This window comes from Elephas maximus, chromosome 24 (genome assembly GCF_024166365.1).
Source record: "Elephas maximus indicus isolate mEleMax1 chromosome 24, mEleMax1 primary haplotype, whole genome shotgun sequence".
Taxonomy (NCBI): domain Eukaryota; kingdom Metazoa; phylum Chordata; class Mammalia; order Proboscidea; family Elephantidae; genus Elephas; species Elephas maximus.
This window is the reverse complement of record NC_064842.1, coordinates 3,664,317-3,686,484: the sequence shown is the minus strand read 5'-3', so window position 1 is coordinate 3,686,484 and position 22,168 is coordinate 3,664,317. Positions and strand designations below refer to the sequence as shown.

Here is a 22,168-nt window from a genome sequence, read left to right as displayed (position 1 = left end):
GGCCCTCGCATGCCTTAATCCAGCCCTGGGTGCTTCCATAATAAAAACCTAAAAACTATATGGCATTGGCTTAGCGGTCAATAGACAGACAGCGAGAAAACTGTTAACGGAGTTTGGAAAGGTGGTGACCCGTGTTATACAGTGACAAAACACTTGCTAGAATTCTTACTGTGGTATCTTGGGACACAGATCATATACCTACTAAATGTAGTTCTAGAGGTAGCTGTGAGGAGACAGTTAATACTTCATCCTGGTTGTCACTGTTGTCTTTGACAAGGTTTACAAGAAGGAGATGAGCTAAAAAATTAATTGACTGAGTTAGAAATCAAGCAAGAAAGGTAATAAGGCCAGTTCCCAGCCAATCGACTCCAACTCATGGAAACCCATGTGTGTCAGAGTAGAATTGCCCTCCATAGGATTTTCAAAGGCTGACTTTTTGAAAGTAGATCACCAGGCATTTCTTCCAAGGTAACTCTGGGTGGACTGAAACCGCCAACCTTTTGATTAGCAGCTAAGCAACTTGACCATTTGCATCACCCAGAGACTCTCAGAAAAAGATAACAGAGACCATGAATTCAGAGAGTTTTAGGGTAGAAGGAGGCAACTGCTTCTCAGCCCTAAACAGTAAAATAGAAAATTTGGAAATACTTGAGTAACAAGGCAGATCCAGCTTTGAAACAGGGATCAAATCTAAAACATGGCCATTGCACCTCTTGATAAAACCTCTGAATGCGCCCTCTAGTACCTGGGAATAATGGTTCAACTAAGAGTGGTGTTGTTGTTAGTTGCTGTCAATTCTGACTCATACTGACCCCATGTGACAGAGTAGAACTGTCCCACAGCACTGTCTAGGCTGTGATCTTTATAGAAGCAGATCACTAAGTCTTTCTCCCCCAGAGCAGCTGAGCAGATTTGAACTGCCAACCTTTCAGCTAGCAGCCGAGTGTTTAATCACTGTACCACCAGGGCTCCTTAACGAAGTGTGTGGTACCAAGTAAAGCCTTTCAATGAGGCAAAATAGCTTCAAAAAAAAAGAAGGAATTAGTGGTTAGGCAGAGCCTACTGCTAATTTTTTTTTTTACATTTAGCATAAAAAGAAAGAAATTTTCTCAATTTAGTAGAGAGAGAGGCAACAGAACCAAGAAGCCAAGAAAACATAAAGTAGTATAAAAAGCTTTGAAGTCTAAAAAGGAACTGTGGGTACGGTTACTGGTAAATAAAATTAACTGGAATCAAAGAGATGGGAAGCCTACTAATTCCCTAAACTAATTCCCAAGTGTGCTGCCCAAGAAGCCTGTCTCCATGGATTCAGAAATGAAGGGAAAACAGCTGCTCTGGTAAACCCGAAAACCGTTGCCATTGAGTGGATTCTGACTATAGCTACCCTATAGGACAGTAGAACTGCCCCATACGGTTTCCAAGGCTGTAATCTTTATGGAAGCAGAGTGCCACATCTTTCTCCCATGGAGCAGCTGGTGGGTTCGAACCACCAACCTTTTTGTTAGCAACTGAGCTTTTAACCACTGCGCCACCTGGGCTCAGTTCAGCGATACGAGCAAGTGATTTGGCATCGTGAGAATTGCAAGAGGAATCAAAAGAAGTTGGTTCTACTGGAAACTTCCACAGATCCCAAGGCAAGTGAGCACAAATGGTATTGGGGCAACAGAAACCAAATTTGGTAAAATTTTGATAGGAGAGGTTCGTGTCTGGATTTTATGTTTGTTATATTTGTTACTGAAGGAATACGTGAGATCTTATTTTATAGTTCAAAATGATCATTTCGTGCAAAAAGTAAGCACTGTCATGAATGATGTACAAGAGCTTGTTTCTACTTTTAAATGAGCTCATTAAACTCTTTATTGATTCGGATTTGCAGTTATGTGGTTGTAAGCCCTAGAGTGTAGAAAGTCAAGTTCTTGTTTAAGTCTAATATGGCGTTGTCTGCGGGAGACAAGTTCATCTGGTTTTCCTAAGGAAGATCAGACACTTTAACGCAAAAGAAAAAAAACCCGAGGTTATAGAAAGCAGACGGGAACCTTTGATCCCAAGGACAATCAGATTCAAGGCAAGGTCTCAGTGGAATGATTAGGTCTTGATTTTGATTTAGAAGGTTTAAGAGGCCAATTCTAACCCAGCCAAATCTAGCCTTTGATCCAGGGAAATCTCTCTTCATCTGGAAAAGAGATTTTATGAAAGTGAATCCATTGGGAAATCAGCCTTCAGCAATTTGGCCATGTTTTCTGAATGGTTATTATTTAATGGCTCTGCAGTTTACATAGCAATCTGCGAATCCAAATTAGATAGTCATATGTGGAATAAATTTCGTAATCTCTTTCTTGCCTTGCTTCACCTCAGAGAATTACCTGGAAAGATGAAGCTAAAGCTCCTCACACTCCACCCCCAACACACATGGGTGCAGGCAGGTGCACGTGCGTGCAAGTGTGCATACACACACACTGTCACATTCACACATGCTCACACACTTACACACTCACCTACACTCACACACACTTGTGCTCACACACACTCACACATGTTCACAAACTTACACATTCTCACATTCACACACACAAGTCATGCTCACACACGTTCACACACTCACACTCCCACACTCAATCACACTCTCACACTCACCCACACACATTTGCACACACTCACACCCTTGCACACACACTCACCCTCAATCACACACTTACACAATCACTCACACTTCCCACACATACACACTCATGCTCACACATGTTCACACTCACACACTCTCATACTCAATCACACTCACACACACTTGCACACACTCACACCCTTACACACTCACTCTCACACACACACTCACACATTCTCGCACTCACAGTCACACACACTCATGCTCACATACATTCACACACTCACCCACACATATTTGCACACACTCACTCACACTCTTACACACTCACACTCACCCACACATACTCACACACACTCACTCATGCATTCTCACACACAGGGACACCTCACTGGCTCCAGTCATATAGCTGGAGTCATATCCAAACATGCCCCTGAAGGCCAATAAAACATTCAAACCCAAGCATAAAAGATGATACACCAAAAACAATAGAACTTCACTTGCTTATATTGGCAAAACTCGAGCGAATATTTGTAAGAATGTATTTTAAGGTATTCAACCAAGGAAGAAAAATTTTCGATTAGACCTAAATTTATCGGCATGGGCATACTCAGCAGAAATTCTGGATTCGACACCCTTTCTCAAGTAGCCAGGAGTAGTCCTAACAGTGTGCCCAGCTGGTTCATGGAAGCCAGCATCGGTGCTGGACCCCACTAGGCACAGGTGAAACACCAGACCTTCCTCAGCATACTGTCGTGGATGGCTCTGGAGACTCAGGAAAATAGGAGCACTGCAGTGCGTTTACCCTGTGAAGCACACCCACTCGCTCCCAGACTACGTGCCCCGAAGTGATCCAGACGTCCCCATTCACAAGGCCTTTGAGGGCAGCACCAACACCTGTGAAGAGTAACTGGTCTGGTTTGGCAGAGGAGTCCATTGTGAGATGCTAAATTGAAATGGATCTTCTGGTTTCACTTGGATTTGAAGAATCCTGGAGAGCCAAAGCCCTTAATATTCACCAGCAAAGTATGGTGGCTTTCATAACAGGTATCCAGGCAAGATGGAATCCAAATGGTCCAGTTCTTTGGCAGTGGCCAGGGTCCTTGGGACAGATACATGAGCAGCTCACTGAGGTCCTATTTGACCTATTTAATGAATAATGCTCCAAACCTGGTCAACAGAGGTCTGAGGTGACAACCAAATAGTAAACGGGGTTCAGACCCGAGTCTCTCTTATGTTAATCCCAGTAAATCTCCAAGCACAATCTGAGGTTATCTACCCAGAACTGAAAGGCTCCCTGCATTAGCTCATTAGACTGTGGCAGTAGGAGTTAAGAGGGAAAAAGGGCCAAGTGGCCATCTGTTCATTCCTCTTCCTGTAGAAAATGGTTTATTAGAAGCTTTAAAAAAAAAAAAAAAAAAACTAACACTTTCTTGGGGAAAATTTCAGAAATTAACATCACCATGAAAGATTTAAAACATGCATAGGTGGTGACGCTATGCATGGCAATATAACTCTTTCAGTTTGGCCAGTGCAGAAGATAGCTAGGTCTTAGCTATAGAAAGAGGATTTGAAGAGCCAGCTCATTTGCTAATAAACAAGAGCACCTGTTTTAGAAGTTGTCCCCTTACAAGAGCAAGGCAGTTTAGGCCTGGCACTTGGAATGCAGTTCTGAACCAGTCAGTGCTTCTAACCCATTGCTGTCAAGTCAATTCTGATGCATGGTGACCCTACAGGATGGAGTAGAGAGGCCACATAGGGTTTCCAAGGAGCAGCTGGTGGATTCGAACTACTGACCTTTTGGTGAGCAGCCGAGCTCTTAACCACTGTATCCCAATATAAAGAAAATGCCAGAAATTAATTCTTGTCACTTGGCAACATAGCAGTACCTTTTAACATTCTTGCCCCAGTGTTGAACCAATTGGAGATTTGGTGCCAGAACTGAGTCTACAGGACACTGATCACCTAAACATCCCTCTGGACATCATGCTACTCCACTACTTTGCTGATACCATATCATGTTGATAGGACCCGGACAGCAAGAAATATCAAGTACTATGGATGCCTTGAAAGAGACATGCATGCTACAGGATGGGAGACAGATCCATGACAATAAAGATACTGAGTCCCCAGTAAATATTCTCAGAGTTCAGCGGTCTCAGGGATCTTGAGTAAAAGACTAAGGTAGCCAGCCAGTGCTTAGGACTCAGTGGGATTCATACTGCACAACACCCAGACGCAGCAGGCACTATGCAACAATGGACTAGCCTATTAGAAACCTGGTTACAGTGCCCAAAATGAAACATTAGCAAAGTTGCAGTGCTAACATACAAGATGCAATAAATGTTTGAAAATAGCAACTAATACTGGAACACAACAACGGTGAAGCTGACAGCTTCAGGCATCGCATGCCAGTGGAGAAAAAATGAAGGAAATGGTGTTATGGTGTTATTGTTGTGATTAGGTGCCATCAAGTTGGTTCTGACTCATAGCAGCCCTATGTACAATAGAACAAAACACTTTCTAGTCCTGCACCATCCTCACAATCATTGCTGTTTGAGACCATTGTTGCAGCCACTGTGTCAATTTGTCTCCTTGAGAAACTTCCTCTTTTTTGATACTTTACTCAGCACTGTGTCCTTCTCCAGGGACTGGTCCCTCCTGATGACATATCCAAAGTATGTGAGATGAAGTCTTGCTAGTGTCGCTTTTAGGGAACATTCTAGCTGTACTTCTTCCAAGACAAATTTGTAAATTCTTCTGGCAGTCTGTGGTACATTCAATATACTTCACCTACATCATAATTCAAAGGCATCTATTCTTCAGTCTTCCCTATTCATTGTCCATTGTTATGGTAAAAAAAAAATGGTACTAGTGATTATTTCTGACTAACTAGTAACCAGATACTCTTTCCACAGTAATATATGGAAAGATATGATGGAGAAGCTCAATATTATCAGTAAGAACAAGGCCAGGGACCAGCTGCTGAACAGACCATCAATCTTTCATATGCAAGTTCAAGATGAAGCTGAAGAAAATTAAAAGAAGCCTACAAGAGCCAAACTATGACCTTGAGTATATTGCACCTGAATTTAGCGACAATCTCAAGAATAGATTTGATGCATTGAACACTAATGACTGAAGACCAGATGAGTTGTGGGATGATATCAAGAACATCAAGCATGAAAAAAGCAAAAGGTCATTTATAAGAGGAGAAAAAATGGAAAGACCAAACTGAATGTCAGAAGAGACTCTGGAATATTTTCTTAAAAGTAGAGTAGCTAAAGCAAAAGAAAGAAATGATGAAGTAAAAGAGCTGAACAGATTTCAAAGGGTGGCTCAAGAAGACTAAGTATTATAATGAAATATGCAAAGACCTGGAGTTAGAAAACTAAAAGGGAAGAACACACAGCATTTCACAAGCTGAAAGGGAAAATATCAAAAAATGCAGGAAGCATCAAAAGAAGATGGAAGTAATACACAGAGTCACTGTACCAGAAAGAACTGGTGGACATTCAACATTTCAGGAGGTAGCATATGATCAAAACATGGTGGTACTGAAGGAAGAAGTCCAAGATGCACTGAAGGCATTGGTGACAAACAAAGCTCCAGGAATTGATGGAAAACCAATTGAGATGCTTCAACAAACAGAAGCAATGCTGGAATAACTCACTCGTCTTTGCGAAGAAATTTGGCCAACCAACTGGAAGAGATCCATATTTATGCCCATTGCAAGCATAGATGATCCAAGAGAATGCAGAAATTATTGAATAATATCATTAATATCAAAAGAAAGTAAAATTTTGCTGAAAATAACTTAAAAACAGTTGCAGCAATACATTGACAGGGAACTGCCAGAAATTCAAGGAATGAGGGATATAATTGCTGATGCCAAATGGTTTTATCTTGGCTAAAGCAGAGAATACCAGAAAGATGTTTACCTGTACTTTATTGACTAGTCAAAGGTATTCGACTGTGTGGATTGTAAAAAAAATTATGGATAATATTTTGAATAATGGGAATTTCAGAATACTTAATTGTGCTCATGCAGAACCTGTACATAGACCAAGAGGCAGTCGTTCAAACAGAACAAGGGGATGCTGCATGGTTTGAAGTCAGGAAAGGTGTGTGCCAGTGTTGTATGCTTTCACCATACTTATTCAGCCTGTACGTTGAGCAAATAGTCTGAGAAGCTGGATTATATGAAGAAGAAAGCATCAGAATTGAAGGAAGACTCATTAACAACCTGTATTATGCACATAACACAACCTTACTTGCTGAAAGTGAAGAGGACTTGAAGCACTTACTGATGAAGATCAAAGACCAAAGTCTTCAGTGTGGATTACAACTCAACATAAAGAAAACAAAAATCCTTACAACTGGACCAATAAACAACAGCATGAAAATATCTAAGCTGTCAAGGATTTCATTTTACTTGGATCCATAATCAACACCCATGGAAGCAGCAGTCAAGAAACCAAACAATGTATTGCATTGAGCAAATCTTCTGCAAACAGCCTCTTAAAGGTGTTAAGAAGCAAATATGTCACCTTGAAGACTAAGGTGTGCCTTATCCAAGCCATGGTATTTTCAATCACTTCATATGCATGGGAAAGCTGGACAATGAATGAGGAAGGCTGGAGAAGATTTGATGCCTTTGAATTATGGTATTGGCGAAGAGTATTGAATATACCATGGACTGCCAGAAGAATAAACAAATCTGTCTTGGAAGAAGTACAGACAGAATGATTCTTAGACGGGAGGATGGCAAGACTTTATCTTAAGGACTTTGGACATGTTAACAGGAGGGACCAGTCCCTGGAGAAGGACATCATGCTTGGTAAAGTAGAAGGTCATCAAAAAAGAGAAAGACCCTCAACAAGGTAGATTAACACAGTGGCTGCAACAACGGGTTCAAACATAGCAACGATTGTGGGGATGTCATAGGTCAGGGCAGTGTTTCATTCTGTTGCTCGTAAGGTCACTATGAGTCAGAACCAACTTGATGGCACCTAACAGTGACGGTAACCAGTTGCCATCGAGCCCACTCTGACTCATGACAGCCCCATGTTTCTCAAAGTAGACCTGTGATCCATAGGGTTTTCAGTGGCTGATTTTTCAGAAGTAGCTCACCAGGTCTTTCTTTCCAGCTGCCCCTGGGTGCATTCAAATCTCCAACCTTTTGATTAGCCACTGAGTATGTTAATAGTTCTCACCACTCAGGGACTCCATTTCACATCACTGGTACAGGAAACTCCTCTCATTTAGCCATATCCAGGTATAAGTTAATTAACTAATATAACAAAAATTTATTTAACACCTACTCATTGCAGGTACTATAACAAGCATTTAGAATATAGCAGTGAAAAAAATAAAGATGCCTGTTCTCAAGGAGCATATATTCTAATGAAGACAGACATAACACAGGAAGCGTAGTAAGTTAAAAAAAAAAAACTGTTGCCGTCTATTCGATTCTGACTGATGGAGACTCTATAGGACAGAGCAGAACCACCCTATAGGGTTTCCAAGACCGGCTGGTGGATTCATACTGCCGACTTTTTGGTTAGCAGCAGTAGCTCACCATAGCTCTTAACCACTGCACCACCAGGACTGTATACTAAGTGGGCAAATGATAAGGCTATGGAAAAACATAATAAGCAGAGCAGGTTAAAGAGGTAAGGATGTGCAGAGGGGTCAGGGAAGGCTGATTGAGAAGGTGGCATCTGAGCAAAGGCTTGAAGGAATGGGAGAGTTTCCATGTGGATGCGGGAGGAGGGCAGAACAGAGGCCGAAAAGCAGAATGTCAGCGTACCCCAAGAGGAGCGAGCAAGGGGAGAGGATTAAGAGGTGAGGAAAAGAAGTAGATGGACCAATCCTGTAGTACCTCGTAAGCCACCACAAGGACGTTGGTTTTTATTTTGATCAAAATGAGGGCCACCACAGGGTTTTGAGCAGGGTCGTGATATGATCTGACATGTTAATGGGCTCACTCTGGATACTGCAAGGCCACTGCATCTTCAGAGACGGAAGGCAACCAAAGGCTTGTGTCCCAAAGTAATAAGGATTGGGATCACCCTGCTGATCGAAAACCCTCTAACACCAGAGGCAGAGGGACCTCAACAGGGTCGTGGAGGGGCATGTCACAAACTGTAAACAGCCTCTGGACTAGGGCTTGGTGACCTCTCCTTCCCACTTCCTCTCTCCTTCTCCCGTTATTAAAGATACCGGTGATGGTCGGTATTACAAATGAGTTCAGAGATGGCAGAAGAGCAAGGTGAGATGGAGACACACCTAGAAGAAGAATGAGCATTTCTCAGAGATGGCTGAACCAGATGCAAAATCTGACAAGGCTTTCAATTATTTCCACTGAAGAAGGAGTGCATATGTTCTTGGTTATTGGAGCAATATTCCTTTTTTTTTTTTTTTCCTTCTCCAGTGAAAACATAGGGAAAGGATATATGAACTTGTTGAGAAACCAGAGGGCTAGGGTCCTGTGAACGTTGCCCTTTTTTCTTATTGACCTCCCAGCAAGTAAACCCCTTTTTTCACTGTGTGTAGTGTTGGGGAGGTGCTGCACTCCAACTCACACCTTGAAAGGCCGAGTCAGGGAGCCCCTCTCTTCCAGTCTCCTGGCCAAAACCCAGTCAGTCAGATTCTTCTACCTTTGAAGTTAAGGGAGTGACACAAAGGTGCAGAAACAGTTTAGAACGTATACACAACGGCAAAATCACCAACAGACCAACGGCACGTTCCCCAGCAAGAGCCAGCCCCAAGACTCTAACCACATTATTTATGTGAATTCATCTAAGCTGTGGTTCCAGCTTTCTTTCCTCCTCTGGATTCTGACTATTTGCTTTGGTTGTTGCCCCAGCTTTCTCATCAGTACTTCCAGTAAATTCCCTTTTCACCTAGGTTAGCCAGAAATGGTTTCTAATGCTCACAACCAGGATTCTGAATGGGTATACACTTCTGCCACCATTGTTCAGGTCCCTATGGTCAGTCCAGTGGATTATGGCTATGGTCTCCATTCTTGTCCTCTATCTTCAGCCTCTCTCTATTCCAAGCAATACAACACATTCAAATCAGAGTACTGGTACTAAGTCTAGACTCTGATCATGTCGCTCCCTGCTCAAAATCTTAATAACCATCTCCCATCACCTCTCTGTCTACCAGCACCCCATTGCCCGATGAATTAAGCCATAACATTCCCTCAATCACAGATTAAGTTTACAGCATTATATTCACCACCCCTCTGCATTTCTATAGGACTCTGTGACTTTCTGTCCCCCGAAAACATGCCATGTTTTTATGAAACTGCACCTCTACACATTCTGTTCACTCCACCTACAATGTCACATCTTCACCTGCCCAAGTTCTATCTTCTAAGGCATATCTCAAATGCCACCTCCCCATGACGTCTCTCAGATCTTCTGACAACGTATGATCTCTCCTTCCTTTGAATGCTTCAAAGTAATTCATGCTTCTTCTCTTATATCAGCCATAGCATTTTGGTATATTCTGCCAGATGATTATTTGTGGACTTTTCTTTTTTAAATGGAAGTAGTTTGAATAATCTTTTTTTGTAGATCCTGAAGCTCCTGGTAGGCACCCCAATCATGAATTGAATTGTGTCCCCAAAAAATATGTTATCAATTTGGCTGAGCCTTGATTCCCAGTATTGTGTGATTAGCCACCATTTTGTCACCTGATGTGATTTTCTTATTGTTGTAAATCCTCTCTCTATGATGTTGATGAGATGGGATTCACGGCAGCTACGTTAATGAGCAGGACTCAATCTACAAGATTGGATTGTGTCTTGAGCCAATCTCTTTCGAAATATAAAAGAGAGAAGCCGGCAGAGAAATGAGGGGATGTCATACCACCAAGAAACAAGAGCCAGGAGAAAGAATAGTGAGTCCTTTGGACCCAGGGTCCCTGCTCGGAAAAGCTCCTTGACTGTGGATGATTGATGACAAGGACCTTCCCGCAGATCTGACAGAGAAAGACTTCCCCCGGAACTGGCACCCTGAATTCTTACTTCTAGCCTCCTAGACAGTGAGAGAATAAATTTCTCTTCATTAAAGCCATCCATCTGTGGTATTTCTGTTACAGCACCACTAGATAACTGCAGCAACCCTCAAAGATAATATTGAATTGGATTGTTGGGTGAATTCAGCATATTATGCACCAGCCACTAACCCCTAAGATGATACACACTCTGTGTGAAGACATTAAATGGCCTGTGTCCAATCTGGCACGTGTGCTTACTCAAAAGTGACTTCAGTCCCCTTCTAGCGTGCCTTCCTGTAGTAAGGAGGCTGAAAAACTGAACTGCGTTCTGTTACAGCTGCAGCTCCTCACGTGATCTGGACTCCAACAAAGCAAGCACAACCGTATTACGCTTGGACATCAAGCATGAGCAATGGAGATTGTGGCTGCACCCAGGGAAATGGGACAGAGGTATGTTTGCCTGGTTACAGCAACGTACTGCATATACCCGATGCCGTAAGACCCAACGTGTAGCAAACGCTATGTGCTGTTCGAACCTTATTTTTCTTTCTTGCATTCAATTTTATAACCTCTACCTTAGGCTGATATGTTTGTAGGTTTACCCTTTGCATTTCTTAAAAAAGATGCATGAGCCAGTTATTAAGAGAAATCACTACTCATTTTCATGGAATGTGAAATTAAAATTTTGATTAAATTTGACTTATTTATAACATCACACTGAAGGAACTGCCCTAGACAAGATTTTAATGAATTTTAAACTGTGGGTTCACAAAAGACTAAATATTCAAAACATTAAGTTTTTATAAAATAAATCCTTTCTGTGTGCATGCAGAGATTCTAGGCATTATTAATTAAAGAGTAATTGGTTCAATTGCTTAGCAATAGGTAACTCTCTTGTTCCTTGTCTTTCTGGCCTTCACTAATAGCATCGTATAGCTTTTATTATGCTTTCTTCCCTTGCTTCTTCATATTTCATAGTGAATACAAGAAGATAAAAAATGACCATGCCATCACATTTATTGGCATAAAACCGTAATTATGCATTCATGCCTGGCTAGAAAATACCAGCTGCTACCATCCTTCTTGACCAGTGAGCATCAACACAGCACTGAAGACAGTGAATTCGATGGGGGCTTCAACTCCTGTTGGCACCACACTCTCTCAGTCTCCCAAAGGACATCCAAACCTTCATGAATGCTTTTTAAAGTACTTTTAACATCAGATCATACATCATACATACTGCCTAAGTAGCAAAACTCAGTGACAGGCCACAGGCTGTTGATGTCACTGAAAAGCTTTTGGAAAGTCGTTCACATAAGTGCTGCTACATGGCCTTATTCTGATAAATGTGTTAGGCAGGCAAGGCTTGTGTATGTCTCTCTCAAAACAGTCCGCAGTTCCTTAATAGCTCTCTCCAGGGTGCTGAGTAATAGTTTTAATTTATAATACTGCTCACTCAAGAAATGCAGTCTTTTATTCTCCTACATTGTTGTTGGAAGGATACATTGACCAAATATTTCTGTACAATTACTTGGCTATATGTATAGATAGATAGATAGACAGACAGACAGACAGGCAGGCAGGCAGGCAGACAGGTAGACAAGTAGACAGACAGACAGAGAGATAGTAGATAGACAGGTGATAGATAGATAGATGTAGATATATAAAACCCGTTGCCGTTGAGTTAGTTCTGACTCATAGCGACCCTAAAGGACAGAGTAGAACTGCCCCAAGGAGCGCCTGGTGGATTTGAACTGCCGACTTTTTGGTTAGCAGCTGTAGCTCTTAACCACTGCACCACCAGGGTTTTCTGTAGATATACAGACGCGTATATATCAAAAGTTTAGAAAAAAAATCTGCACGCCTTTTCACCCATCAATGCCACCTCTAGAAATTTACCCAAAGAAAAAATCACCTTGAAAGATGGCATCAGACATGTGCATGGGAATGTCAGATGCAGCTTTTCTTATAAAAAATCAGAAAAGAACTAAATGTCGGCCAATAAAACATCAGTTAAGTAAACTATAGTATTAAATATCATGTTGGAGAAAAATATTTGTTCGCATGGGAAAAAGTCACAATACATTGCTAAATGGAAAAAAAACCAGACCACTAAAATATCATTTACTTCAAATACGTATGAAGAACAGGGTGAATTTACCACAAACTACCATACTTCACTTGCAACAGCTCTTCCAAGGTTGGTCATGTTCAGAGAGAAATAACTCTAGCCTCTGCCCCACCAGGGGTCACCCTGTCTACCCTGGTGGAAGTCTTGGGGTTCAACAGCCTGAAGGCAGCCAGACATACCTCCGTAAGTACCAGCCTCTAACCCTAAGCTGGTGAACCTCCTAGAGCACATGGACCCTATCTTTTCCCAAGGAGAATGATTTCAGCCACAGCCCATTTCACTCTCAGGGAGCCACCTGGGAGGAATTCCTTATGAGGTCAAAGGGCTTGCCCCTTGGCCAGAAATATACTCCCACCTTCCAGCAAAAACAGAGGAAGTTACAGATATGACACTACCAATGAGTCGTAAAACTGAAAAAAAAAAAAGACTTCTAAATTATTGATAATAAAAAATGAGTTTTGATCAACCACATGAGGGAAAAGCCATGGTGTTTTCAACTGCCTCATATGCATGTGAAAGCTGGACAATGGATACAGAAGACCAAAGAATTGATGCCTTTGGATTATGGTATTGGTGAAGAACATTGAATATACCATAGACTGCCAGAAAGTAAAGAAATCTGTCTTGGAATAAGCACAACCGGAATGCTCCTTAGAAGCAAGGATGGCAAGACTTCATCTCAAGTACTTTGGACATGTTATCAGGAGGGATCAGTTCCTGGAGAAGGACACTGTGCTTGGTAGAGGGTCCACAAAAAAGAGGAAGACCCTCAAAGAGATGGATTAACATAGTGGCTGTAACAATGGGCTCAAGCATAACAATAATTGTGAGGATGGCACAGGACTGGGCAATGTTTCGCTCTGTTGTACATAGGGCTACTATGAGTTGGAACCAACTAGACGGCACGTAACAACAACAACAACGTAAAAGACTAAATTATCTTTCTAGTCTCTCTATAGAAAATGGCAATACAAAATCATTGTCTTAGAGAGGCAATCAATGAGTATCAGCCAAAAATATTGGAAGAGGGGAAAGGGAAGGTTTTGTAGAATAATGTCTAGCAATAAAATAATAAGAACAATAATTTGTTATTTTCTGGATTGTGTGATTTTTTCAACTTTACCAATTTTATTATTTGTTGTGATTTCTGTCTCACTTTATGCTTACTTTTGTGTTTATAATTTTGTATTCTGCTTGTTGAAAAGGATCCACCAAGACGTAAAAGTGTGAGTCTCGTGAAAGTTCTAAATACATACCTGATCTAGAAAAAGTACTATAAGGACCAAAATACACCAAGGTATTAATGGTGTGGTAACTGGTGAATTTTGGGGTGAATGTTCTTTTGTTTTATTTTGTTTTGCCTTCCTTTGTGCTTTTCTATATTTTCCAAGTTGTCTGCATTAAGCATGTTATCACTTTATAATTAGAGAAACACTTATTTAAAAATGTTTAGAGGATTGCAAAGTTTTTAATAAACTAAAACTTTACATCCTATATCTTAACCAAGCCGTGATGATGACACAGTGGTGTCTGAAAAAGACTGGTCTCTGCAGTATGAATTATGGAAAAGTCAGTAACATAAGCATATTTTAATCGGAGAGGTGCCCTTGACTAGAAAAACAAATATTAAATTGTTCATTATTTTTCACCCAAATCCAGTTCAGTTAACAAAGATTTATTTGTATACTTAACTATGGTTCTTTCTCTTACTCAAACCTAGGAACACAGCCATATGTTAAAACAAAAAAAATCATTTTCTTTATTTATTGGCAGACGTCAACACTTGAACCAGAATAATTGATGCGTCCTTACGTAGCTACAGATAGATTAAGGAATCAAGTTTATAATGATCCGTTTAATCGTCACTCAGTGTCCTCTGGCCAGGCTTAGTTTTTGTCAATAGTGAAAAAAAGTTATTTTTCACATGCCCATCAGGGAATCTGTTTCAAGAAATTATGAGTGTAAATTCATTTCCTGGTAGAGAGAGAACATTTTCTCTCCTGATTGGGAGTTTCAGGAAACAGGATGGTAATTCTAGAGGATTTCAGTAAAGACAGAATTTCTGGTTCTAGCTACATACAGAAACCAGAATATTGTTAATATGTAGACCACAAACTGTAATCCATTTATTCTATTTAACCATTTACTTATATAAAAAAAAAAAAATTTTTTTTTATATAAAATGTGAATCTTTTAAAGACCAGCATAATGGAAGAAAATACACAAGAAAATGAAAATAAAATACATGTTGAAAAAATGGAAGCAAAAGTATGAAAATGAACGACAGTGTCCTGTTAGAGTCTTTCACTTCTAAGTAAAGAAGACCCTTTTTCGATCACGCAGGCAGGAAGCACAGCAGTAGTGTATTGAGAGTCTAGAACCTCTTACCTTAAATATCTCACAAATGGATTAATCAACATCAGGCTGTGTGACCCAACCCTTAAACCTAACCCACCGCTGCCAAGTCCATTCTGACTTATAGTGACCCTGCAGGGCAGAGTAGAACTGCCCCATAGGGTTTCCTATGCTGTAATCTTTAACAACAAAGACCGCTACATCTTTCTCCTGCAGAGTGGCTGATGGGTTCAAACTGCCAGCGTTTCCATTGGCATATGAGCTCTTAACCACGGCACCACTGGGGCTCCTTATAGTGACCAATACCTCATAGAAATTACAATATAAAGACGTATCACAGTAACAAGACCGGCTTCCAGAGTCACTGGAAATCTAGCATAAAACCCAGGCCCTCATGGCCAGGGGGATGCCTGGGGTATCTTACACACACTCACCATGAGCCATGACTGACAGCATGCCTTCCACTTCAGCTACTCCCACCCGTGAGAGGCTCCCAGGTCCCCATGATAGCAGCCTTAGCCACCATCGTCTTCCATTCTATCACTTGGCTAAACTGCAGGAAATACCATCCTGTCTCCAACCCAACAACCAGCTCTGTCCATTCATACTTGCCTGTTGCCATCGAGTCAATTCCAAACTGCCCAGTAGGGTTTCCAAGGAGAAGCAGATTAGCAGCTGAGCTCTTAACCACGGGCCACCAGGGCTCCAAAGAAATAATTAGCTGCCCTATTTTATTTTCTTTCATTTTTTAGTTGTTTTTAGCATTTTATGCAGTCCCCTCCCCATAGGACTTTGGCAAAGTCCCTGGGGAGGCAGGGTCAGGGGCTAATCTGTGTTGTGCCCTTAACCAGGCATATTTGGCTGACTGAGGTGGGTTTCCAAGGCGATGAGAACTGACCTCACTTCTCTACCCCACCCAAATTCTCAGCTTACCCCTACCCCTTTGTTTATTTGAGACAACTAATAGGTAGCCTTTTACTTTATAGGCACAGGAAGGATGGGTTTTGTAGAGAAAGGGTGGGTGAGGCGGGGGGTATGCCCTCGGCCCCCAATAATTCCCTGAGACTCTGCTGGAGCACCAGGCTCAGCGTTAGAAGGACATGACCAGGAGCCCAGGCTCTGGGGCTGCTGCCCGGGCATATCCTGGCGCCTGCATTTTCTCATCTGTAAAAGATTGTTCTGATGATTAGATAACCGTCTTAAAGGTTGACATATAGTAAGTACCCAATAAGTGTGGCTGGGAGTCCCTGAATGGTGCAAGTGGTTAATACGCTCAGCTGCTACCCTAAAGGCTGGAGGTTGGAGTGAAGCCAGAGGTGCCTCAGAGGAAGGTCTGGCAATCCACTCCCCAAAAGTTAGCCATTGAAAACCCCACGGAGCACAGTTGTGCTCTGACAACACGAGGGCACCATGAGTCAGTACCGACTGGGCGACAACTTGTTTAAGTGTCACATATCGTTAGAAAAGCCAGACCTCGAAAAAACGTTTCCTTTATTTTAGCTACATTACAAGTAAATGTGTAAATTGAAAATATATATATATATAGTACAACTTCCTATGACATAGAATCTTACCTTTCGAAGGTAGAGACATAACTGAAAGTGTGCGGGCTGTGTCACAGCAGATCCTTACTCCAGCTCTTACCTCCCCGAGGCCTGTTTGATAAAAGAGAAAATTCAATGATTTCTCAGGGAGAGTAAGTGCCTTCCAAAGTAGAGAAATTTGTGTTTCAAAAGGAAAACAAAAAGAAAGGGGGAATTACCACTGAAATCACTGGTCTCACTCACTCAGATTATCACATAGAGAAGTCAACCAAAGCATTCTGGGCAGAGCTCAACTCCTGGAAATTATTAAAAAATAAACTGCAGTAATAAAGGCTGTTCACTTAGCACAATACCTACAAAGTATCGCCTAATGCTGCCAACAGGTACTCACAGGTGAGATGCAACGTGCAAATAGAGGCCGTTTCTCAGTTCATCACAAAATCTCAAAGCTTAGAAAAAGGCAAGCAGGCCTCGGGTTGCAACATAAAATGATCTCTGATGAAGAGGAGTTTTGTCTTTTTCTGACAAAACTATAAAGAGTCAAAAATAAAGTCGCTTGGCTATACAATGAAGGGTTTATTTAGACCAGGTTCTACCTGAAAGGTTCCTCTCCCGCTTAAATTTTTGGAATTTCTCTTCTAAGAGCCATGCTCTGAGAATGAAAACAAGCTTCTGGCTTCTCTCCAGTGTACCAGCGAAAACTCCACACTCAGTGCGAGACGATGGTTTGAGCCTTGAGAGCTGGAGGAGGATGACAGCAAGTTCAGAAAATTTGGCTTTATTTGCCTTCTAACAGAGGCGTCAGAATGGCTGGCCGCTGTTATTTTCATAACTGTCATTCTCACAAAGCATTGATTTGGGAATATCACTCTATTACTCCTAGCCATAAATCTTTTCCAATTCCCTCTTTTATATTCTAAAGAAGACATCATGTACACTGAAATGGGTTACTTTTACAATGCTTTGGCACAAGAGTAGAAAGGAACCCTCTTTTATTTTCTCAAGAATATTCTAAGAAACACATACTGATCAATATTTCAAGATGTGGCAAAAAAAATTTTTTTTTTAAGGATTCTGTGGTCATTTAAGAGTGGAAAATGCTACCAATTACACCATGTTCTTAGAATATTAAAATATGTGTGAGGTCCTGCTGAAAGGACACTTATTACACTTTTAATATAACACTTCTCGATATTTTCTTTACTGCAAAACCCTTTTCACATGGAGTGTCTATAAACATCCTAACCCTCTATGGTTTTGGCCCACCATTGGCAAACACTGGATTAGACAGCAGCCAAGCAGAAAGCTGTGTGGATGAGATTTCAGAGTCCCTTCTAGGATGCAACCTAGGATCTTTTGACTTAGAGTGTTCAGGACCAGGCAATGCTGCTTTCTGTTATACACAGGTTCACTGTGAGTCAGAACCGACTGGACAGCACCTAATAACAACAACAACAGGACTTCTCAAGAAGAAGACACATGTATGTTATTCTATAACGAACTTTTTAAATCAAGAAACAACCTCAGTAACAGTTAATTTGTATTCTGTTTCCATCTCAACCAAACCACTTATCAAGCTCATCCTGAATGCTAAGTCAAGCTCATCCTAAATGCTAAGTGTTCACAACACTCCCACGTGCATGGTGTTACGAGAGTTTCATTTTAAAAATCAGGAAACTGAGTTCAGAGAGGTTAACTGCTTTGTACAAGATCATGGTGCTCTTAGGGCAGAACCAAGACTCCAACCCAGGTCTGTCTGTCTCCAAAACCAATGCTCTTTCCAATAACCTAGAATGCACACTTAATTTATTTGCTTATTCAACTAATATTTTGAGCACCTGCTATAGGGTATACCTACTGTGTTCAGCTCTATGAAGTCAATATTCAGCAAAAATCAACAGGATTCTTTCCATCATTGTGCAGAGGCCAAAAGGGGAGACCAAAGTTATCAAATAATCATGAATATGAGCAAGACACCGTGTTAGTGATTTAAGGAATTACAGAGACTGAATTTCCTCACAGGTTTTACCATCTAGTTGAGTGCCTAAATAAACTAAGAAGCTAAATAACAACACACAGTAGTAAATAATAATATAAATTTAAAATGCAAGTAGGATCAAGAGGGGGTTTATGCCTGTTAGAATCAGAATTGGTTATATGGATAAGAGCCTCCAGATATTTACAGAAACTTTGGGGAAAACACTGGGTTTCCCAAATGAGAAGAGATGGGTAACTGAGGCATATTTAGATAATCTCAAAGACAAAGTTATTCAGCTAATATCTGGGTTATAGGTATAAATACAAAGTCCTAGAAATAAGAGAATGCAATCTACATTTGGAGAACAATAAACTGATATATGTAGTTAGAGTAGGGGGATAGAGATTAAAGACCTTCACCTACTCAACAAATATTTATTGAGCAACAGCCCATGTTTTGAACATTGCCTCTAAGTGTAGCAAAATGGGTAAATTATTAACCCCTCTGAACCTCATTGTTTTCATCTGTAATAACCCACTGCTATCGAGTCAATTCTGACTCACAGGGACCCTACAGGACAGGGTAGAACTGCCTCATAGAGTTTCCAAGACTGTAATCTTTATAGAAGCAGACTGCCACATCTTTCTCCCTTGGAACAGCTGGTGAGTTCAAACTGCTGACCTTTTGGTTAGCAGCTAAGCACTTAACCACAGCACCACCAGGGCTCCTCTTCATCTATGATGATGGGAGAGGGTATTTATTCCTACTTTGGAGATATTTATGTGGCTTACAACTGATGCATGGAAAATACCCTGCATGTAGAAGGCACACAGTGAATGACTACTAATACACTAAAAACACAAATACTGCAAGAAGTCAGGCTACGAAGTAGTACCATGCCTTTCCATTATGTTATGCCAAGCAACCTGCCATGGATAGTCTTAAGCAAAGGTTCTCAGCCTCTTTTCTGACCCATTCACATGAACCACACACTCTGGTCAATAGCATCCCATGCAGCGATCTCTCCACATGTCCTGCCCTTCACCCAACACCACCCTAACCCACCACCTAGTCCAAAATAACTCAGCTGTGACCTAGGAAAAAATGAAGACCGTCACTTTTGCAGTCAGATAGGCACTTTGGCACACCAGCTTTTTGTGTGCATATTTCCCTATTTGACAGATAAGACAACAGAGGAAATAAAAGCTGATCCAAGTGTTTAAGAGCTTACAAAGGAAATGCTTGAGCTTTGTGTGCATCTCTACTTGACACTGGAAACATTCCCCAGGAGCCCACAAGATGAGGAACAGAGCACACAGGCTGGAGACAGTGCCCTGGCTTTATGAATAATGGGTCCTGATTTTACTCACACCCACTGCAGGGTGGCCAACTCAGTAAGGCAGACCTGTTTATTGAAATGCCATCCACAGGCCATTCAGGATGAGAGCCAGCAACGGACAGTGCTTTGTAGTACTTGTGTTGAGCTGGGAGGGACAAGGAGGTATCCTCCATTCCAACTCCCAACCTGATGTTCACAGGTCCAATCTCCCTGAAAAAAATGCCAGAGGGGAAGGCCACGGATTTTTAGAGTTCTGTTTGTGGAAGTTTTGATTGCTAGAAAGAGTTTCATTACAGTGAGCTGAAATTCTGCACCCCTGAAAAATGCACTCAGTGGTCTTTCCACTTAAAGTTACTTATCTCCCCTAAATTTCTCTTGTTTTACATTTCCATTTACTTCAATCTTTCTCCAGAAGACATGTATTCCAGACTCTACAATTCTGATCACCTGCATCTGAACAGGCTTCAGTGGGTCAACATTTCTTTTGAATGTCTAATCCAGAAATGCACAAAATATTCAGATTAAAAAATAGCAGTAGATATAGATACAACCGGAGAGATACAGTAGTCATTCTATCTCTCTTTCTTTCCCATAGGTTGGGGTTCTTACTGGACATCCAAGTAGAAATGTTGAAGAGGCAGCTGGATCTAGAGCCAAGGAGAAAGAAATAAGGAGGGAGGGAGGGAGGAAGGAAGGAAGAGGGAGAAAGAGAGGACATAATAGGGGAAATGTGTAAAATATTAACATTTGGGGAATCTGGGTAAAAGGCATAAAGGAATTCTTCATATTACTCTTGCTACTTTCTCTAAGACTAAAATTATTTCAAATAAAAAAAATTTTGAAAAACAAACAACTAGGAAAAAGTTGATACATATTTATTTAATTTCAAATGGGAAAGACTTCTATAATTAAATAAAAGAAATGAGAAAAATCTCAAAGGAAATCGTAAATATTTATAAATCCTAGACCTCAAAAAGCCCGTAAAACAAAAGGAAAATAGTACAGTTATTTGCAATAAATACTGCAGACAAAGCATCGATATGCATAACATTTGAAAAGTTTTTATAGCTGAATAAGAAAAACACAAAGACCTCAATAGAAAAATGGTTGAGCAGTGGTTAAGAGAAGAAATTTCATAAAAGAAGCACGAGTATCCAGAAAAACAGAAACATCTTTCAATTTTACTAGTTATAAAAATGCAAATTAAAACAAAACCTATCAAATTGGCAAAGACTTTCAGAAGATAATGCCTAATACTAATAAAGATACAGTGAAATACAAAGGAAGTTACAAACCTACTCATCAAAATAAAGAAGAAAAACATAAAGTCCCAAAAAACAAAAACAAAAGAAATCCACATACAAAAGGAACTCAGCATTGTAGAGTAAGAGGAACAAAGAAAACGTTAGCACCACAAAAATGAGCACTACAGGTCTGGTCCATGTGCGCCGGGTTAGCGTGTCGCCCTCGGAGCACGGGCCCTGCCCTGGGCCCTAGTTTGATCTGGCCAGTTGGGGAGAATTAGGGCACAGGAGGGGGGATGCAAACCGCACCAAGAAGGTCGGGATCGTCGGTAAATATAGGACCCGTTATGGCGCCTCCCTCAGGAAAATGGTGAAGAAAATCGAAATCAGCCAACATGCCAAGTACACTTGCTCCTTCTACGGCAAAACCAAAATGAAGAGACGAGCTGTGGGGATCTGGCACTGTGGTTCCTGCATGAAAACGGTAGCTGGTGGTGCCTGGACCTACAATACCACCTCTGCAGTCACAGTTAAGTCCCCCATCAGAAGACTGAAGGAATTGAAAGAGCAGTAGAAGCTCCACCATTTGAAATATCTCCAAAAAAAAAAAATTTTTTTTTTTTATCTCTAGCCTGTAATAAATGGGTTAATTTATGTAATAAATAAATAAATAAGCACTACAAAACTCACACCTATCAATAATTACATGGAATGTAAATGGCCTAAATACAGCTATAAAGAGACATGGAGTGACAGAAAGGATTAAAAAACAGGATCCATCAATATGCTGTCTACAAGAGAAACACCTTAGAAATAAGGACATAAATTTATTAAAAATCAAAGTATAGAAAAAAATTTATCAAGCAAATAACTTCCAAAAAAGAGCAGGAGTGGCAATACTAATCTCAGATAAAATAGACTTTAAGACAAAATCCAGTATAAAAGACAAAGAAGGATGCTATATA

At 40.9% G+C, this 22,168-nt stretch overlaps 1 protein-coding gene across 1 annotated transcript; it reads left to right on the top strand.

Moving 5' to 3' along the window:
- The first annotated feature begins 3,202 nt into the window (after positions 1–3,202).
- Positions 3,203–21,798, top strand: LOC126066669 (uncharacterized). Its single transcript, XM_049867918.1, has 4 exons — positions 3,203–3,302; positions 3,436–3,508; positions 12,803–12,926; positions 21,457–21,798. Exons 1-4 carry the CDS (start codon positions 3,203–3,205, stop codon positions 21,775–21,777), a joined length of 618 nt encoding a protein of 205 aa, XP_049723875.1. The 3' UTR covers positions 21,778–21,798.
- Positions 21,799–22,168: the final 370 nt, after the last annotated feature.

Excerpts from the sequence above, each read along its gene's own strand:
- LOC126066669 (XM_049867918.1), top strand. The coding sequence starts at position 3,203 with ATGGGCATACTCAGCAGAAATTCTGGATTCGACACCCTTTCTCAAGTA. Across the intron at positions 3,303-3,435 it reads GTTCATGGAAGCCAGCATCG|ACTACGTGCCCCGAAGTGAT; the intron begins GTGCTGGACCCC and ends ACTCGCTCCCAG. Across the intron at positions 3,509-12,802 it reads AGCACCAACACCTGTGAAGA|CTCTTCCAAGGTTGGTCATG; the intron begins GTAACTGGTCTG and ends CACTTGCAACAG.